Below are 14,299 nucleotides of genomic sequence, written 5' to 3' on the forward strand. Positions count from 1 at the left end.
AGCTGTAGAAACACTCGCAGGTGTACGGGAGTGCTACAGAACAGTGCTGCTTTTAGCTTAAGACATTTCTGCCAGACTGCAGCAAGACGCAAGCTTTTTTCCCCTGCATGTCACTGCATGGTATTAATATAATTACTTATTTGCTTGGTATGCTTGTCTGTTTAAATAGCAGAAGTGATTATCAAACCAATTTTAACATCCACTTGCTTCCTAATTTTTTGAAGAGAGTCAATTACTAGTGCAAGCAAATAATTTCTCACAAAGACACGGCATCATTTTCATACTGTCAGCTGTGAGCGGCAGTGTCCTAACACTGAAGTGTGTGTGTGTGTGTGGGGGGGACCCCACAAAACAAATCAGCCCAGATTGAATAACTTTGCTCATCATTACTTCTGTCAGAACTGACTTTTTAAAGAAAATCTATTCTTGGACTCTTTTAGAGTCATTCTGCATTCTTCACACTTGGGGGGTGGGGGCGTTATTTAGCTTATACTGAACTTCTGCCTTAGGCTGTTGTAGCACCCAACTCTTTAAGATCACCCTTTTCTTGTAACTGGCTGCAAACGCAGAAAAAAAAAATACAGTATTAGTGACATCTTCCCTCACTAACATAAGAAAATCTGTCTGAAACTGACCCATCTCCCATTTTTACAAGTGTATACGACATAATATAATTTTCTCTTATGTATACTATAGTTATTCTTATAAATCCAACTGTTTGATTCATCTTCCTAAAATATTCAAGACAGACTGAAGGGATTTTAAAAATAAAAGTCTTTTTAGAGGCAAATGAATACACTCAATTGCAACAAGACACTCGATTAGATAGTCACAACTGACCTTTATTGTATCATGGTCCAGATATAAAACCACTGAAAGGCTACATTAGGTTTTAGGATATTGGCTGCTTTTCTCATCCTCATTTTTACTGGCATTCATCAGTGCAATGATACTGATGATACTTGGCTAGAGACCAGCGGTTTGCCTTCCCCGACATTCGATTCAGAGAATTAATTAGGAGAAATGTTAACTGCTAAATTTACAGTCTGCTTCCAAGTCAGATTTGACGTGTAAATGAGCAAAGCACCCAAAGGCCCGGGGCTTCTGCTGATCTGAACAGTGCCCCACAGCAGAAGGCTGTTTGCTCTGGGCAGATCTTCAGTGTGTGTGTGGGTGTGTGGGTGAAGTTATGCAAGTGTGGAGGAGGGAGCTGAGAGTAAAGACTGATGCTCAGCTGAGCACAGTATCAGACATAAAAAGAAAAATATTCAATATCTTGTCATACTTACTGCATCATGACCACTATGTTGTGAACTTTAATTGTTGGTAAGGTGCAGTAGTCACTGAAAGAGAGACAAGTAAGATTAAACATGATACTGATCTGAGTGTAAAATGCCTTATTAATAGGACTTCAAATAAGATACTCACAACATGTAACTCAATTCATCAGCGATGATGGTGGGGACCATGTAATCAATCTGTAAACACAATTCAGAGAGAAAAGATATTAGATTTGAAAATCCATTTTCTGCCACTTATCCAGCGGGGGGCTGGGGCCTATCCCAGCTGTTACAGAGGAAAACCAGCGTGCACCCCAGACAGGTTGCCAGTCTATCGCAGAGCTAACACACAGATAACATTCATGCTCACACTCACAACTATGGCTAATTTAGACTTGCCTGTCAACCTAAACCTATGCATGTTTTTGGACTGTGAGAGGAAGCTACAGCATCTGGAGAGAAACCACACGAGCACAGAGAGAGCATGCAAACTGCACACAGAAAAGCCGCAGCTGGACACGTTTCAAATTCACTAGCAAAATAAAGAAAGTCAAGAAAAAAAACAAACAGAAACTGCGAGGGATACTTTGTACTCAGTTGTACATTTTTAGGGCTCACTGAGCCAAGTGATCAAGACAATCTCCAAACTACACTGCAACATTATAATACTGACACTGGGGTGCAGAAAAATGGTAACCTCCTACATGGCCTGCTATGGTATATCTATCAGAACACCAATGCTGTAGTGATTTTAATGATTTAGCCTTTTTTCCCCCTTTTTTAAAAAATGTATTTCCTACAATAACTAACAAACCAGTAATGTGTGAAATGGTTTTGGTGAATTGTATATTTTTGAAGCATCTTCCAGAGCTGAACTTTGTAGATGACCTCTGCACACTCATCTCACACAAAGGCCTTTACTTTATTTCCCCATGTTTTTAAAGCCTCACCCTGTACTGTGTTTTCACAGTAAGAAGGTGCTGCAGTAGTACAATAGGAATGACATAGTGAACTGACGCCTTTAGCATCAACCTGGTCTTAGATGCACACATACACCTCGAATTAGCTTGTGGGTTGCCAAGTTGTGGTAAGTGGAAATTGTATGTGAGATATTTATGAGTGTTTGTGTATGTAGGCTGTTTCATAGAACCTGGAAAATTCAGAAAAACACACAAAGCCGACTGATGCACAAATTCCATTTATGCATAATAAAGTTTGAGGTTAGTGCAAATCATGTGAGTTTCCTGAGAGAAAAACGCATCATATTTGATTCAAGAGGATTTCAACATTTAGGAGAACCCAGATTTTATCGGAGAAAATATGTGAGAAAAGTGGTCTAAACACAGAAAACATATATCAACCTACCTGCTGTTCATCCAGTGGTATGATCACTGTGCTGTTGCTAAGCCTGGCCTTTCCTATCACCGTCTTGGAGAACTGCACTTGGGCTGTGATGTTGGTCACAGTTATGGCATAGTAGTTATTGTTGGTGATGTTCAGTGTGTTCTAGAGAAAAGAAGGTAGTTAATACGGCAAACTTGTTAGCAAACATTATTGATTTAGAGCTGTCCTTGGTCATTGCCTGTCTAAGCATGCTAGCATCAATTTAAATATTTTTTAAAAATGCGTAATTCAAAATTAAGAATTAAACCATGCAGCATTCTACTGATGCAATACTATCAGTAGATTCAGTTAGATTATTAATTACGTTTTATTTTGTATATATTTTATGTATCATTTATTATAAAGTGCTCACACTTACTGTAAGGTTGAGATAGACAATTCGTTTGTCATGGTCATAGGAGACATAGGCAGACTTCACTCCCACATAGGAGACATCAATGGAGCGAGGGAATAGGAAGAAAACTGCCAGGCCAGACAGCAGCAGGCACAGAGCGACTGATATTGTAACATACAGCTTTCTGCAGGAGATTGAAAGGAGAAGTCAAAAGCTGAAACAGCTGTTGGCTTCAAAGTCTGTTGTGCTGCTGTGTGTTCATTTAGTTTCATCACACGCACAGCTAAGGCAGCTAATTTATAAAAAGAGCACACAATGCAGACTTACGTCCTGCTTGGTCTGAGCCTTTGGTCGCTGTATGGAATCAGAGCCACAAGCTGATTCTCTTGACCTGTTGAATGAGTTTAAAAAAAAAAGTGTAACTGCTGGAATCGATTTCGCATCACTGCTTTAAAACTACATCCAAAGAAGAATCTTCGCCTAGTTTATTTTTCTCACTTAAAATTGCAATTTTCAGGTCTTGACTCGATTTCTAATGGTGGCACCTAAGTAATTAAACCACGTCTTTGAAGTAGGGCATATCAAATGGGAGACAACTTGATAATATCAATAAACTAATTTAGATCAGTATATTCCTCTTGATCCAGAAAACTTGGCCTTGGCAGAAATGTGCAGTCCTGAGTTCCAGATCTGGTTTTAAGTATGAGTGATAAGCAAGTGCAGGCCAAGCCAGTTTAAATAGTTGCCAAGAAAAGAACTGTGGTCTTAAGAACATAACTACGACTTTAAGTTATAACTTTCGACTTTAAGTTATAACAATTTTTGTAAGCAATATTTCCGTTTTTGTCCTTGCTTTTCTTACTGGTTGGAAATTGAGGTGACATGTGGAAAAGGGTGATGCAAATGCAAGCAACACTTGCATGAAAATGTGCAAGCAGTTGGATTGCATGTTTCCTTATAATGCAGAGTTGTCAGTCAAACTTGATAAAACCAAATGCATACAGCATTCATTAAGCCATTACTAAAGGTTTATAATAAATTGGGATGGTATTCTTGTAAATTTCAACTTGATTCATGGGTATTTTGTACAGATGGGTACTTTAATATCTCTGCTTTTAAAAAACTCTTAACAGTTAAACATTTAACAGCTAAGCTTTACCACGAGGGATTCTGCCAGTGCCCTGGCATGTGGGGCAGGTAACGCTGTCCCGTCCAGTGAACTCCACATAGGGGAACTGAGACACATCTCCATTCTTTCCATCCTCTTCTGTGTGACTCCCCCCATACTCCGTCAGAGCATCTTGACTCTCGTCTTTTTGCTTAGCTAAGAGTGACTGGGTCTTGCCCATAGCTGCAGCTGTCTGTAATCAGCAGAAAAAAAAGAACATACAGAGAGAGGAACTTCTGCACAAGTTCAGCACGCCATGCTGACTAACCACATGCCAGAGAGCCATTTGGATGTAAAATTAGATCTGGATGTATCCCAGTAAACACTTCCCAGGGAAACAAACTTCATCACAAAAGTCTTTTGTAAATCTGTTGGAATTCAAACATAGACTCTATTCTTCTCTATTTTTCAATGTTGTATAAAATACATTTAACTAACACATTTGTAAGTTAAATATTTAGACCACTCTCATGGCAAAATGTGACAGGAATGAAACAGTAATTGAATTGCTCATGGTCACGCAGACAAACTGTCACATTCTTTTCTCCACCGTCAGTACGACTTTACTGTCACAGTGACAGAGTAACAGAGTTTTAAAAGAAGCGGGAACTGCTGTATTTTAACTCAAACCAGTCTTATTCCTAAATCTAATGAGTAGTTTTTAAAACCCAACCCTAAATGAGTACTTTCTAATAGATACTGATACATAGATAATAATCCAATCAAATTGATACAACAAGTCTTTCCTGTCGGGGGAGGAGGGAACAGGAATTGGTGCAAACTATGGTGTCTAGCACCTACCTCTCCAACCTCTAAATACTGACCTACTTGCTCTTTTTAAAGTATAAAATATTAACTTGTATAGACTGAAACAAACTTAGTACATGAGACCGTTGAGAGAGTAAATTGCCTCAAGTTATGCTTGATTTGGACTACAGTGAGAAATCTATGATGTAACTGGAAACCCCTATTAATTGCTCTACCTATTTCCTATTTCTCCAACAAAATATGAAGAAGTGATGGGCAAATTAACTTTTGCATAGTACTACAGCTTTACATTCATAGAATGCCATAACTAGGAATTAATAGTCATAATTCAGACATAACTTGAGGACTCATAAATATGCTTTGCTGTGTGATGTGTTTCTTCAAGGTTATAAATATGTGAGCAATCTGTTTTTTTAATGATATTATTGCTTTAAGACTGCTTTGTCAAATCAATCTGACTCTAATGACTAGCAGACGTGTTCACTGAACAGGAAAAATCTGCTCCATATTTTCCAAAGTACATTTACTGCAGTGTGAGGCATTTTTAGGGCTGTGCTCATTTAAAACAGATGCTGCTGGGCACTGGTACCGGTGCATTTTATTTTTTCCCAGTACAACCAGTTTCAAATTGTCCAGCTCTCTTAGGTTATTTGCTCATTTTAGCAGTGCTGGCATGGCTTTCTGACTATGTATTGTCAAAACAATGGCATCCAGTGGGGGCTTTGGACATGCAAGTCACACACTTGCTATCTGCCTGCTCTGTGTCTCTGTATTGTGTTCGGTCTCACTGATGATAAAATAGTTGGAATTTAGGCCCATGTGTTTCTCTGGTATTTAAAACACTACTTACTCAGCAGTTGTAAATAATAATGTAATGTAAATAAGCACAGTGCCATATTCAAGTATAATAATATAAGAAAACGTGTTATATAAAGTGGTTAATATTGGTCTGTCATACACTAATATCAAAGAACTGCTGAAGTATTAATACGCCAGCTATAGTTTCAAATATACTAAGATTTCATGTGAGTACACTTAAGTAAATGACCAGTAACTGGCATTTCTGCCTGAACTAATATCCTCATAGTAAAGAACTCTAGGTATTTGTTTTAAACCGTAAAGTAGGCCGCTGTTTCTCAACACGTATAGCACCGTCATGTTTGAGTTGCCTTTTTCCACACCGTTGGATATTCACGCTGTTTCATCTGAGGGTTGCTCAACATAAAACTATAAAGAAATGCTCCAGATTCACCCAGGCTGTTGTCTACATACACGACACACAGCAAAGGCCGCCATGCTGTTACTGCTACTGCTGAGCTGCTAAGGCTAGCCGAGGACACACAGTACCGGCCGGTGGAAAGCGGCTTTTACGCCTGTATTTTTACAAACAATAGGCACATTTAGCTTATACATTTTTAAAAAAATGTAAACACACTCTGAAAACCCGTATTCTGCGTCGACTGTAGGCTGCCAAACGTAATTCAGACATTTAATTAAAACCGGATCGACGGTTCGCCAGTCGTCGAAGTCGTTAAATATCCAACAGACGTTCGTTTAACATTCCGCTAACCGCTTACCTGATGTGTGTTTTAGTCTGTTTTACTTGCCATCCGGTGTATCTCCGTTGTTTGTTGTGGTTCACTCGCCAGCGGAGAAATAACGCCAGGAACGCCCCCCGCTCTTCTCATTGGGCAAGCCGATGATGGTGGATTTATCCGTCTGCACTGTTGTGTTCAAACAAACGGGATGCTGGAGGTGAAGCTGCACTGGGCCACACCCAGTCATTACTCAAATAACACATGTTTGTTCTTTGTGTAATGCTATGAACTATGACCTGCCTTCGTTCAGGTCATTATACCAGAAGAAGTCTTCTGGTATACTGCTGCAGCAACAGCAGTTACTTCCACAATTAGTGACAAAAATGTCAGTTACAACGCATAAACTGCGCCCCCTGGTAGGACGTGAAGATACTGCAACTTACTGTGAAAAGTTGCAAAAAACATTTTAGTTGAGATTTAATAGTCGTTACCATCGCTGTACAATATTTAAATAAAAAACAACAACAATAGCAATAAAACAAAATCCCTGAAATTTAAAAAACAAACAAACCAAAAAACATTTTATATTTATTTTCTGACTTGTTTACCATCATGTCGCTGGCCACTTCAGTAGTTACACCTTGCTAGTACTGCGTTGGGACCTTTTTTGCCTTAATAACTGCCTCTGTTATTTGTGGCATAGATCGACATGGTATAATCAATGCTTAGTTGGCACTAACAGGCCCAAAGCATGCCAAGAAAGTATCCCCCACACATTTACACCACCACCAGCAGCCTGAATCGTGCAGAATGGATCTATTCTTTCATCCTGTTTACCCCAAATTTTGACCGTTCCATGAGTCATCAGACCCGACTACTTTTTGGTTGTGCCGTTTTAGTGAGTCTGTGAATTGTAAGCTCACTGTTCTGTTCTGTTCTGACAAGCTGCTGCTGTAATCTGTAATCTGATTCAATGTTTGACATATTTTACATGCTATGCATACCTCAGTTGTAACGAGTGGTTATTTGAGTTGCTCTTGCCTGCCTGCAGGTCAAAGCAGCCTGGTCATTCTTACCGGGCCTTTGATATCAATAAAGCATTTCCAACCAGAGAACTGCTGCTCACTGGATATTTTTAATTTGTTTGAACCATCCTCTGTAAACCCTGTCATAGTCTGGGTAAGCTTCCGGTACCTTTCCATTGTTGTTGTTATGACTGCAGAATCCGCCCTGGGGCGGAGCCCTCATCGTCTCACCTGTGCAACTCACCTGACCCCGTTTCTCAGTGATAAGCGAGACGGTATTTAAGACTAGCGTCACCATCTCTTCTCCTCCAGCTCGTCAACTAACTCTTTGTGCCTGCAGTGTTCTCGGCGCGTCACCATCCCACTCCTCAGCCACTCGCATTCTCTGGACACTGGTCTCGATTACAGGATTCACGCACCTCCGCTCAGGAATAACTCCCCTTTGCACACGCAAGCTTGTCCTCCTGCCACCGTCTGTCTCTAAGTAAGCCACTCTGACCCAGTAATCTCCAAGATTCCAGCTTCTTCTGTTTCCCTGCTAATTGTATTCTCATTTGTTCAGTTTCGCCACGCCATGTATACTTTCCTCGTGTTTCAAGTTTATCCCCGTGTTAATAATAAGGCTTGTGAGAATCAATTTGCTGTCTCCGTGTCTGTTCTGCACTTGGGTCCACATCCAAGTACTGCCCTACAGGCCCCCAGGACAAACCCAAGAGAGCTGTTTAGGAAAATCAGTGGATCAGCAGTTTACGAAACTCAGACCATCTGGCACCAACAACAACAATGCCCCAATCAAAGTCACTTATATCACCTGTGATTGTGATGTTCAGTTTGAATTTCAGCAGGTCCTCTTGATTGTGTCTGTATGTGTTATGCATCAAGTGGCTAAGTGTTGCATCTCATTAGATACTTGCATTAACAAGCACTCGAACAGATGTGTTCTATTAATGAAGAATTCACTTCAACAAATAAATAGTCAAACATTTTCCAGCAAGATAAAAATGTTATTTTAAATAAATCAACACCCCTGAGTCATTCTTACTGCCAACCTTAAAGCACAGGGTGAGGAGTGGTAGCCGTTTTTCACCAGCTTTTTTTAAATTTATTTTTTTTAAAGTAATAAACCAAGGATCTAGATAGTCATAGCCAAGCCTGCACACCCTAACTCTCTCTCAAAAAACAGTTGTTCAGTTTAATTCAGCACCAAATTAGCAATCACCTCAAGTCACTTTATATTATAAGGAAGAGACCCTACAAGAATACATGTTGTTTTTATCTGTCATCCTTACTCAGAGTTTGTCTTCTCTTTTTATCTGATTCATTACTCAGTTCTGATGAAATAATTACAGTGGGTGATTTTAACATTCACATAGATGTTGAAAATAACAGCCTTAACACCGTAATCAATTCATTATTAGATTCAATTGGCTTTTCTCAAGATGTAAATGAGCCCACCCACCACTTTTCCCCCAGAAAACCGTCTTTTGTCTGAACATTTCTTAATAACATTTAATTTTAAAATAATAGATTACATAGCAGTGGGGAAAAAGATGCTTTTCTGAATAGAAGAATAGAATAGAATCATCCTTTAATTGTCCCACAAGGGGAAATTTGGGTGTAACAGCAGCAAGAAAGACACATATACAAACAAACGACACAATTTTTACATATTTATTTTATTTATTTATTTTTACACATGAAAGGGCTGTAACAAAATTTACAGAAGCACTAACCACATAATATGAATACCTCTGTTAACACTGTTAGAAATCTTGAAGTCATTTTTGACCAGGATGTGTCCTTCAAAGTGCATATTAAACAAAAATGTCAGACTGCTTTCATCTGTTCAGTGGCTCTGAAATTATAAACATCCTGACTTAGAGTGATGCTGCTAGTTATAGGCTGGACTGTTGAAATTCAAACTACCAGTTGGTCAACCAGAGTACTAACAGGGATGATAAAGAGAGACCATATTTCTCCCATAATAGCTTCTCTTCATTGTCTCACTGAATTGAATTTCAAATCCTTCTCCTCACATGTCTTACACAATTAAGCCCATCAAATCTTTAAGACCTCATATTATCCCAACAGAGCACTTCATTCTCAGACTGTGGTAATCAGAGAGGCTGGGTTTTGTATAAACATTTATTATTGTGGATGTGCAAATGTTGAAATTGCATTTGATAGTATTAAGTGGCTGAAGTTAAGAGCATTTTACAAACTTATTATTTCAGTAGCGCCTCATTTGAAGTCTATTAAGGTAACAGTATGTGTTAGGCAGAATGACATCTTTCCCGTCCATCCTAAAGTAATAGTATCTATTACTAGAAATCTAAAATGTAAAAAATAAAACATCCACTGCATATAATGAACCAAAATGTCAGAAGAGCAAAACTAAGGCAGAAAAATTATGTTTTTATATAATATAAAAACATAATTTTTTATATATATTTTTTATGATAATAATGTTATATTTTTATTTCAGATGTATTAAAGTTGATTAGGCAAACTTTAAAAGGGAAAACAAATTTCACAGTAATATTACTGCAACACAATCTATGCTCTCCATAGGAACAAGTAGTACTATTAGATACTTTAAGTTTAAGTATAAAAAAATAAGGGCATTTAAAAAAATATAATGTAAAGAAAATTATGTTACGGAAGACACATCTGAATCCTTTCACTTATGCTACTGCCAAGCTGTAAATATAGTATGCTGCAAGTGAAAGTCCTGTTCCTGCAATATTACATAATTAAATGTATATGTATGAAATTGTTTGAATAGTATTCCATACAGAATAGTGAACTTTGAGTTTAAGTAACATTGTTGTCGGCTAAAGAAACTGTTGCTTCCCCCCCCCCCGTCACATTTTTGCACTCATGCAAGTGCATCACTGTGATCAAATGTCTGCTGTCGGCCACAGCTGATGTTTGATGTCTTTCATCTTAAGTGCAGATGTCACATTAATCACTGTTCCTATTGAAACAGTGGCACGCTGAGCAGTCTTTGTGACTGAAGCTTTTGTGATAAAACATTGAGCCCTCTTTCAAAGCTCTTTAGATCTTTTCCTCTTGCCATCTTGACTCAAAATCAGAATCAACTGGGTCTGTTCAGCATTTTTATAGATGCCATAGAGCATGATTGCAGAATTATAATGTAAGGCATCTCTGTGCCACTATTGATTGTGTTTCTAACCTTATTTAGTTTAGTATTTTTTTTCCTTTGATTGTTTTCATCTTTTTGAATGTTTTGTCTTACAGCATGAAAATGTTAATGTTGTGTATTGTTGACATAGAATGAAGAAAGTATGAATTTGAGATGCTTCTAAGTGCAGCACTACAGTAAATGTATTTAATCCCAGTAATCACTAATGTGTGTGTGTGTGTGTATATATGTATATAAATAAATGTAAAAATCTATAATATGTAGACTTTGCTTTGAATAATTTTCATTTTACAAACCAGGCAGAATTATTTTTTACATTAATGCATAACCTGTTTAAACACTATGCAGTCCAAATTTAGCACAAGTGGTCTGAGGAAAAGCCATCCCAGAACCCTTGTTCCAAACACAGTGACTCAGATGATGTGGATCGAGTTCCTGGAAAATGTAAATGAGGTTCTGTGAGAAATTTTTCCCTCAAGAGTCAAGACTGTCACTCGTAATGAGCAAGAACTGACCATATAATGGTTCATCTGAAAATGGTCATATAGAAGAACTGGAATGAAAATGAGTGAAAAAGCAGCCAACATCTACAGATAAACTGAAATGGTTTTGTACTCTGCTGTAGGTGAAAAGATTGTTTTTAACCATCAGCCACTAAAGGCTAAAGGGGTACTGTCGTCACCCTACTGGGCAGGCAGGCAGATGGCGTGCACACCTACGTTTGTGAATGCAGCAACTCGAGAACATGAAAAACATCTTCTTTTAACCATGAAGGTTTTGATTGTAAGTAGCGTGCAGTGCTGTTAACTACAGGAGAACATCTTTCGCTCCACCCGGGTTCACTGGTGTCTTTATCGTGGTGCCACTTCTTTGCTGGCTGCTGTGTACCAGAGAGGAGAGGCAGCAGCTCCACCATAAACAACACCCCTGATGACAGTGTCGTCTTCACTGCTGTGTTGTGAACATTTTTACTAAACAAAAATAGAAGTGTCTTGAGCTGATTGTTAGAACCCCGTGTTCCTAAATTTTACATTTTACAGTCTGCATGAAAAGTATTTTTAGCTGAGCCCTCCACCCCCATGAACATCCTCCTCCAGTGTTAAATTCTTTATTCTAAAATTACTGACTGCAAGACAGAAAAAAATCCATTTGTTAGCCAAGGTGTGCTTCACCCTGTTTTCTTCAATGGGGAGCTTGATTGATGGAGAAGGCTGTCAGTGGCCCAAATACTTAAAAAAAATCCCCTCTTGGTTATTCTGATCCCTGCAGCCTCATTCCAAATACATAAAAACCAATTACCTGAAATAATGGTCTCAGTGGAAACTTGAAATATAACTCTGCTGGACATCAAAGAACAAATGATGAAACGTCTCCTGTATCCAGACTCTAAACTCGCCTCATGAACCACATTCAGTGATTTTACAGCACTTCTGTCAACCAGATGATGGCACTGTGCTGCCACGTGTGAATGTATGATTCAGCAATAGTGAGGCTGGTGAATCCTCTCGTCAACAACATGGTTATTAATGCCAGCGAGCAAACATCAAATTATAGTGATAACAGATTTTATTTAATCTGTTTAATCTCCATGAGTTCAGAGCATCCACTCTGAATAACACATAACCTGGTAAAGTGAGGGAGATTTCAGAAATGTGCAGTAAAAATGAATGCTTTTGCACCAGTTGTGCTGCAAACTGACTTGGGTCAAGGTTTCAAATGCCAGTCAGTCTTTGTTTTGAATACCAGCTGGATCTGGGTTACTGATTTTAGGACAATACAGATTTTCCACATATTGTTTCCGTGCTTGTACTGCACACTTTTCTCTGATTGTTTAACTGAGTGACACTTATGAGTCATTGTACAGTGCCGTGTGCTGCAACCATCTGCTAGTCACATTCAAAATGTGCTAAAAATAAGCAGCAAATACTGTTTGACACAGGTTGGCTTTAACAACGACCTACTTGGCATCATCAGCAAGTTTACCATAATGCCAGCGCTAAATGACAGAAATCAGCATCAACAGTGGCCCTGAATATCCGCCTAAATACGGATTTGCTGTTTTAGAGAAAATATGTTTTTAATGACATGCATTCATGTCTATTTTCTAAATGTTCTATGAGCCATCTAGAATCAGAATCAGAATCAGAAAGGGTTTATTGCCAGATGTTGAGCAGGTTTACAACATTAGGAAATTGCTGCGGTGCTGTGAATCCCCCTGATTTCCACAATAATTATGCAGCCAATGTACAGCAAGAGACAACGTTAACTTAATGCTGAGGACTGGAATAAATGTCCTCAAGAAACTGGAGTGCAGATCTCCTGCTGTTGCTGATACAAGAGTTTGGAATCAGAATACTTCCTCTTCTATTATTAACTGGGTTAGAAATTACCACCAGCTACTCTCTGTGCCAGTAGATGGTGGTGGGTTTGTCAACTCACTCCGCACTTTGGCAGGAAATCAGCCATTGTTCCGAGCTCCAGTTGCATCGAAATGAGGCCATCACTGCATTTTTATTTTGTCTCTGATCCGATCCACTGCGGAATAGTTTTCTAGGTTTGTTAATCTTTCATCTCACCAGGTTAGACATGTTTAAATTTTGATTTTCACTAGCTCATGTTGAAGCCTGGCATAATGAAAAGCACTCCTATCTCCTCTGGTGTTCACTTACAAACGATAGTGGAACATGCCACAAATTGAGCATAACTGCACGCTGTGTTACTCTGTGGTTTAATTTTTATTGTACTCTGCGTTCCAAGCGTGGGTAACTCCTGGTTATTAGATGTCAGTCTTCCTCTGCTTGTGTGGCATGATTGTTTCTTGCAGATAGCTTGCGTCACTTTCTGATTAACAAACCAAACCAGGCATGATTGTAAAAAAATGTGATACCATCACATACCCAACAATCTAAGCTAATAAGAAGATGTGCTGTCAACATTCTTATTATCAGTTTGATGCCTGCTAATGGGCAAACAGGTCAACATCCTGCCCTGTCTATTGATGCAGAAGTCTGTCTACCCTAATCTTAGAGTCCTCTCCTGTAGCTGCAACTCACAGTACCAATACAGTCGTGTAGTACACAGAGAGGACTAATTCATTCAGAATCACCGTGAGGAATATGAAAACACCGCTGTGCTAGTCTGAGGAAGCAGGTTAAAAGTGGCAGTGCTGGTCCAGGCTGCTGTGTGAGGAAGCTGCCTGTGTGTCCCCGATAAGGGGGAGCGAGTGGTGAGGACACGTCAGCCTACTTCAGGTGTCAGCACTTCAAACTAGAAGCATGGCTTCACAGGGAATGTATAAAACTCCATCTTGCAGAGGTGAAGTAGAGGATATTCTGAGTTTGTAGTATTTGATGTCCAGTGTCAACTTGTTCTTAACCTAAAAAAGGAAAAAGAAAAATGAATCCTTGAGTTACTCTGTGGATTTCTGCTCTTGAAAGCTTCCTGTGTCTTTTCATCCAGCATGTCAAAACATACACCCTGTTGGCTGACAGCACCCTACAACAATAGGCCACTTTAGTTATTTGACATGATTGAACATATGATGCCAGTCTGTTCTACAGATAATGGGATAAATTCCTGAAATCTTACAGCTTACACGATTACAGTTATGAGCTGC

At 39.0% G+C, this 14,299-nt stretch overlaps 1 protein-coding gene across 1 annotated transcript in view; it reads right to left on the reverse strand.

Annotated features, from left to right (window-relative positions):
* Positions 1–6,876, reverse strand: part of LOC102201503 (transmembrane protein 106B) — a 10,326-nt gene extending 3,450 nt beyond the window's left edge. The window contains exons 1-7 of the mRNA XM_005751474.2: positions 6,532–6,876; positions 4,178–4,379; positions 3,346–3,409; positions 3,043–3,202; positions 2,646–2,786; positions 1,429–1,478; positions 1,290–1,343 (exon numbers count right to left, since the gene is read on the reverse strand). Of these exons, the coding sequence (XP_005751531.1) occupies positions 1,290–1,343; positions 1,429–1,478; positions 2,646–2,786; positions 3,043–3,202; positions 3,346–3,409; positions 4,178–4,367 (659 nt within the window). The 5' untranslated portion in view covers positions 4,368–4,379; positions 6,532–6,876. The remainder of the gene's footprint in view (positions 1–1,289; positions 1,344–1,428; positions 1,479–2,645; positions 2,787–3,042; positions 3,203–3,345; positions 3,410–4,177; positions 4,380–6,531) is intronic.
* Positions 6,877–14,299: the final 7,423 nt, after the last annotated feature.

The sequence above is a fragment of the Pundamilia nyererei genome, unplaced genomic scaffold (assembly GCF_000239375.1).
Source record: "Pundamilia nyererei isolate P.nyererei 1_Seehausen unplaced genomic scaffold, PunNye1.0 scaffold00313, whole genome shotgun sequence".
Classification (NCBI taxonomy): Eukaryota; Metazoa; Chordata; class Actinopteri; order Cichliformes; family Cichlidae; genus Pundamilia; species Pundamilia nyererei.